The sequence below is a fragment of the Nothoprocta perdicaria genome, unplaced genomic scaffold, assembly GCF_003342845.1.
Source record: "Nothoprocta perdicaria isolate Ctin4 unplaced genomic scaffold, notPer1 scaffold_96, whole genome shotgun sequence".
Classification (NCBI taxonomy): Eukaryota; Metazoa; Chordata; class Aves; order Tinamiformes; family Tinamidae; genus Nothoprocta; species Nothoprocta perdicaria.
This window is the reverse complement of record NW_020456265.1, coordinates 2,495,277-2,502,429: the sequence shown is the minus strand read 5'-3', so window position 1 is coordinate 2,502,429 and position 7,153 is coordinate 2,495,277. Positions and strand designations below refer to the sequence as shown.

At 37.8% G+C, this 7,153-nt stretch overlaps 1 protein-coding gene across 1 annotated transcript in view; it reads right to left on the bottom strand.

The window, feature by feature from the left end:
• Positions 1-7,153, bottom strand: part of BACE2 (beta-secretase 2) — a 43,969-nt gene that overhangs the window by 16,036 nt on the left and 20,780 nt on the right. The window contains exons 3-4 of the mRNA XM_026053046.1: positions 1,839-2,055; positions 185-313 (exon numbers count right to left, since the gene is read on the bottom strand). Coding sequence (XP_025908831.1) covers positions 185-313; positions 1,839-2,055 — 346 coding nt within the window. The remainder of the gene's footprint in view (positions 1-184; positions 314-1,838; positions 2,056-7,153) is intronic.

The following is a 7,153-nucleotide window of genomic DNA, read 5'->3' as shown; positions in this document are numbered from 1 at the left end:
AAAAAAAAAAAAAAAAAAGAGGACCAATAGCCAAATCGAGTTTTGCCTAAATGCTTAACTTTTCCTTAAAATTAGAAAGCATTTAATATATCTAATACTAAATTTGGAAAAAAGTATGTTAGTAATAAGAAAGGAGAGAGATTAACAAATGCACATTTTCCCTCTGAGATGGACAGATACCCACAAGACTACCTCCGTTGGTACCACTTCCAGAAACAGGCAGTCCAGCACCACACATCTGCAAGGAGAAGACATTGGGGATCTTTGCTTGGCTCACAAGAGAATCAAAGAATGTCTCCACAGAACCTGAAGGCTTGAGGACGTTGAAAAACAAAACAAAAAGAGCAAATCATTCAAACAAGACCACTTTTCAGGAGTAAATGAAGTGATAATGATCATAAATATGTTATTAAAAACACTGACATTTCTTGTTTTTTTTTTTTTTTTTTTACATAGTTTTATTCTTTACCTGTCACAGAAATCCCCATAGTGTTTTCTACTTACAGCTTTCAAACACAAATTATAGGTGGTTCAGGCAGAAACTTCTGCCAAGACTGTAGCTGTTTGGAAATAGCTTTAGGTTATTAGAGTAGTGAAAAATTCCCCTTCCACCTTTCTATGGTTAAAAGGCAGAATTTTATAGGGAGGATTTTTGTTTTTTAAAATAGAACATTCTAATTCTAATAAACTTGGTATTCAACAGCACTTATTTCCTTTTCCTTCATTTAAAAGACATAATATAAAAGCTTGCCCACTTCAAGTATCGTATTTGCTAACAGTTTTTTCTTCTACACCATATGCCATGCTTGCCTTCGCAGTTATTAAAGTATTACAATTCCTTTATAATTCAGATTTCTGTGCAGAAGTATGCTGTGACATGTGGAGACACTGCTTAGTTTGCTAAGTACTCTTACTATACACAGTACTAAGCAGCATCAGAAGCTAAGAACGCTTAAGTTTTCAGAAAAAGAGAAAAATAAATGCCACTGTTTGCCACAACCAGGACTTGATAAGCAGCTCTTCTCTGACAATGCATGACAGTAAGTAAGGTAGGAGTCAATACAGTGATCACACAGCTCTTGAATACAGCGTTTTAAGTCTAGAGTAAGGAGAGAGCATTGAATTGCTTGTTCTACCTGCATATGTCTCAGTTCATCGATTTTTTTAAACAATTATTGCATAGGTTGACAGCAACAAATACATGGCTTCCAGTCACATTTTCAGTTTTAGACAATAAATTATTTTTAGATTATTAATTTTAATTTTTAACTTAGACTTATACTTGAATATACTACYTCACTAAAACCAAAAACGTTTCATTCTATGTTCATGAAAACACCAYGGTTCGTGTTTGTTCTGAAGTTATCCTCATGTGCTCTCAATCTCAAGTTTTATTATATGTATGAAGAATGTTGTAGAATGAGCTGCCAGAGACTTTGCCAGATAAGTTTATCAGTCCTTGGATAAGTCTTGAGGGAGCTCTTTAGAGCCCTAATAAATACCCTGCACACATGTAACAGAAGTCTGGTAACCTTTACTCTTATACTCTGGTACTCAGATGGGCTATATAAAAGCTTAGTCATTCCAGACGAGATACAAATAGAGCATCTATCACCGGAAATGCTTAAATTCTCATCTGGGACTACTGTATCATCACCTCTTCCCCCCTTTTTAAAATTTTCTTTCTTGAATTTATCAAGATGGAAAGGATCCTTAGCAAAGAGTGATTGGAAGGGAAGAGTCCAATATCGACAGATCATTGGTTCTCTTTACCTTAAAATTTAGATTTCTATTTACTGTCATTGCGAAAGACAAAAGCTGGGGAAAGGATGACTTACCTTGGCTAAGGCATCATAGGCAAGACCAAGAATCCCCTGCCATTTAACCCCTGGCAAGAAGAAATTCTCTGATGCAAGAATGGTAGCAATGTTGATAGTGTAGCTGCCATTGATTCCTTTCGGGATTGTAATGACATCTGTACCTAGCATTCCAGTCCAGCTTCCTTGAGTGTACTTAACTGTGACATCAATTCCTTGAGACTTATATGTGCTTGACCTTTAAAAGGAAAAGATACACTCATGCATGAGTTGTTCATTTGCAATGCAAGAAAATCAAGTACTGTTCAATCTTTATTTCCCCTGCATAGGAAAAACAGTGAAGCCATATACTCACAGAGGCAGTGGGAAAGATTGTAAGAAAGAGCAACAGAAAGGGATAATAAAAAATCTTGAGCCCTTGTTTCGACTGTGAAGCTTATCAATGACTTAAATCCTCAAATCTACACAATATGTGGGGTTTTTGTTTGTTTGTTTTAATCTGTAGTACTACATCTACTTCAATGCATCCCTGACTCAGACAACTCCTTTTACAATGGAAATGGAATGCAGTAAGTGATGCTAAGGAACTGAAAAGCTTCTGAATTCCCATCTAAAACTGAAATGCCAAGCTAACTGAACAGCTTTAGAGTAACACCTCATTGATATTATTAAAATTGCATGTTGGGTAAACTGGAATATTATTGTGAGCAACAGCATTAACACGTTTTATCATTCTGCAGTTCAGTTTTTCTATAATGAAAGTAGATTTGGATATAATAAACAAATGACTGTAGGCTGATTGTCAACAATCTGGTAGAAGGAAAGGGAAAGTTCCCAATGGACCAGAGCAGCAAAGCAAAAAAAGCAATTAAGTACGACACACTAAGGAGAATGCTGTGTGGAAAGCTTAATAAAAACCCTAGAAAARAATCCATAGATTTTCAATTTTAAAATCTGTAGTATAAACATATCAATCCTTTTGAATGTGTACCATTCCGAAACGCCTACATTCCTTGCAAACTAACTTGGGTCACATCACTTGGCACACAGTTTCTCCTTTCAAACAGACAAATGAACATGCTTGGTTCATCTGAACAGGCTCACAGCTTGATAGCCCTTTTAAAAGTAATTTTTTAAATCAGCACGTTCAAGTAATTTCATAATAATATCTTTTGTACGTGAATAAAACAATACAGTGTAGGAAGATTTACCAAGCCTGCTTGAACCCAAGAGCTGCTTTGACAGAAACAGCCATGGAGACATGAAGTTACAGCACGGGCGATACAAGCCTGGTGACGAGCACTGACTCAGGGAGCCAGCTCATCCTGGAGCACACGCTGTSGTGGCTTCACTCACCTCCACCTGAGCTCATGTGATTAAAGTTAGTGTGATAATGCCTACTGCGGGGCTGATAACCTTTCAGTGGCAATATGGACAACTTTGACTCATTTGGACACACTTTGACTCAACAATTAGGCCATATGAGCTATTGATCCTCTTTCTAGATGCAGGGGTAGGGGAGATAAGGAATAAAAGGTCAGGTGTTTTCCTAATTAGTTCTTGATATTTCCAACACCTAACCCTTCAAGGGATTCAGGGGCCCAGCATCTTAAAGCATCCAGGACAGCAGAAACAAATGAGGCAACAGGCCAAACAGATTATATTTCAAAATGAATGAATTATGGAGATACTGGTATTATCTGGACTCAGTCACTGTTTCTGCTATTGCCCTTCAAATTTTTCTGCAGAATTCCACATTTGTACGACACCTACACACAGGGACATTGCTGCTTAGTCTGAATCTTCAGAGCACCACTGTGATACTAAAACAAGGTCTGATGGCACATTTTATATTTCAAATAGAGCCTGAATAATTAGCTACATAAGAGAAACTGAGGAGAGAGCGGAAACTAAGGGAAAATACAGAGTTCTTCATGAAGTAGAGTGCCTAAATGTTCAACAGAAGAAGAAGCATCTAAAATGAGAGAGAAAGAGGAGAGCTAGGAGAACAAAGTGARGCAAATCTGGGAATTACAAACTCTGCGTGAATAGCAAGAGAAGTGGCACAAAGCTCTTCTACAGACACTAACAGGACCGAGCTCTGAAAGAGCACATGGAAAGACTGGGTTCAGCTCCCAGTATTGCTGTGAGATGTAGAAAGGCAGGCCAAATCTCTTCCTCACCCACTGTGCCCCAGCTTCTCCAGCTGTAGAAACGGGTAGGATGATAGTTACCTCATTTGTCAAGCGCRCAAAAGTTGTGTCTAAAAGCAGACCTTGTTATTTACTTCAAGGAGTGAAATTCCTGGTATGGGAAAGGATCTCACATGATTCTTGTGGCAGTAATTATATTTTGTTTTGCAAAAACAGCATTTCCTGCTCCATCTTCTTGACTGCACATGTTTTTCCACCTGACTAGTCCAAAACAAAACTTCTTTAGAGGTCAAAACTAGAGACTTGTTCTAATTCATGGCCTGAGTGTTCTAAAACAGAAAACACTGAGCACAAAAAAATAAAAAGATCTAAACAAGCTGATTTGCTGATGATAAGAAAATATGAAATTCTACTCTTCTGGCAGGAAAGAGTGTACCTATACCACAGGAAAAGAAAAGAGCCTAAGAGATTACAGTGCTCTAATACCACTAATCCTTTCTCCCTCTCCTTATTGATCACTGCTTTCCAATGGTTCTCAAACCTCAGACCTCCTGAACCTCAGATGAGATAACCAGCAACAGGTTCATTTTCACACTGAGTTACTCTTTTGTACCCGATGGTAACACTGAGCTCAGCCCAATGTTATTTCCAATAGCATTCTGCATTTGAAGAAAGTTCCACACGGGAACAGTAAACCCCTTATGCAGAAAGCCCTACTTCATAGGGACCCCATGACCCCACCAAACACCTGACTTCCTTCTTAATTCCACCCTCTCCCAGCTCAGTTGCTGCCCTACAAGAAATCAGCACTTCAGATTTTCCTAAGCAGCAAATCAATGTCTGCAAAGATGTCAATGGCAAAGAGAAAATAGTGACAGACTTAAAAAAACGTGAAATTTTGGTCATCTTTTTCATGATAGACAACACCAATTAAGTAATTCAAGACCAAATAACTAATTGTCTGAAAACTATTCCACAATATAAATTACTAATTTTCAAATGAGAATCCCCACCCAATTTACAGGGGTTCTGGAACAAGTTTACTGTTCACCCCAAACAAAAATAATTTTACAGTGAACCACAATGAATTTGCATGAACATACTGCAAATGAGCTTATTTTTGTTTGTTCATACAAACTTTATCGTATTACCTCTATTTATTACCCATATTTTTTTAGCCTCTCATCTCACAGAATAATCAACTGTAGATTGTTCTTGAAACTTGTTTATGAGGCAGTAGTATTTACACTGAAACAGTACTATTGCTTGAAATCAAGCCTGTAAGTATTTCTTTCATTCACATACTTGTGTCATCAAAGATTATTTAGCTTCAAGTAAAAAAACACCTTTACACATCAGTTTAAATAAATCTTTAATCATAAATAGCATATGCAACAAAAACTACTTGTTATTTTGAACAGTTTGAGAAACAGAAACTTATTTTTTTTCTTTTTGGTTTAAAAGGAAAAACATGCCATTACCAAAAACCTTATATAAGAGGGCAACTTACAGGGCGTGATCATCACAGCAGATGTGATGATCTCAGAACTTTTCACAGCAAAATGTTGTCAGAGCAACTCACAGATCCAAGTAATGAATAAATTTCAAATGAACAAAAAAGACATATAGCCACTGACATTAAAGAAACAACAACAGTTGTATTTGCTTTGTACACAAAGACCCAGATAACTAAACAATGGAATTATATGACAAAAAAGCATCATTTAGTCAACTGGCGTTGTGTCCCTAGATGGTTCAAGAAGGGCACTCTTTCAGTAATCCACCCCCTCCATCTTTCTTGAGTCTGAAACAGCTAACATCTTTCCTGTGCAAAAGCTTCTTAATTTCAGTCCAAAATCAATCAATCATGTGTGTAATTTACTATAATTTGAGTTAAAATTAACCTAAAACTCAATGATCAGGAAATTCAGACTCATCATTGTGCTTCACTAATATAATATTAATATTCCAATAAGGAAACATCTATAATCCTGCCCCAACAGTTCTATTAATTTAACAAATTACTAATCCTTTTTTTGTCTTGCTTTCAATTTGCAGTTTATGGCCTCGATATGAAAACACTTCACGATGATGGCAGAGAAACTGTGGGAATTTTTACCGAAGGAYAGCAATCAAACTCAGCATTGAGGTGGCACTAAGCAGAGTGCCCCAGGCATAGTTACCAGAGAGAAAATTGTTCAACATCTTCAACAGCCTGGAGGATGGACAGTCTACACCCGCAGCAGACTTGCACAGGACACCAAATCAAGTGGAATTGGCTGAATGGCAAAGCTGCATTCTGGAGGGACCTTGAAAAATGGGAGCATTGGGCCAAAGGTAACCTCATGTCATTCAGCAAGGAGAAGCAGAGGATTACGCAGCCAATGTGGAACAACTCCATGTTCTAGGACAYGTTGGAAAGCAGCCTGAACACCACACTGAGTAACAGCCAAGAGAGTACTTGCAAATACAGCAAACTTTAATGTTGGCTGAATTTGTAGGGCCATGGATAATGTATCCAAGGAAGTTATTACTCTCCTCTGCTCAGCACCCGAAGTTCTGTGTGCATTTATAAGAACTCAGTTCAAAAGCAGTCCAGAGAAACAGGAGAGGGACTGCCAAAGAGCTATGAAATAAGTCAGGATCTGTGAGGAGAGGCTGACGGGAACTCAGCTTCAGTTTTGCAAACAAGATGTTAACAGGAGATGTAATAATGATCTACTAGTACTTGATAGACAGTTACAAAGATGACAGGACCGATTTTTTTTTTCAGTAGTGTCACAATAAAACAAAGGGAAACRTCCAGAAATTACACTTCAGGATGTTTAGGTTGGACATGAGGAAATGTTTTCACACCAGGACAGCGTGGTAGCACTGAAACACGCTGCCCAGAGAGATGATGGATTCACCATCCTTGGAGGTTTACAGAATTAGGCTGGATGAAGCCACAGTTGATCTCATTGGGCAATAGTCCTGCCTCAGTGAGGATTTGTTAGATGATGTATAGAGGTTCCTTACAAAATGCATTTGTGAAATCACTCGTTGATTTTGGAGGGGCCAAGATCTTCTTARATGACATTTATGCTTAAAGTATTTAACACAGAAGCAGCTGTAGACAGGTTCTTGCACTCTAATGGCTTCACTTTATTCTGAGCACATCCTAGTTCTCCAGCAGTCCAACCC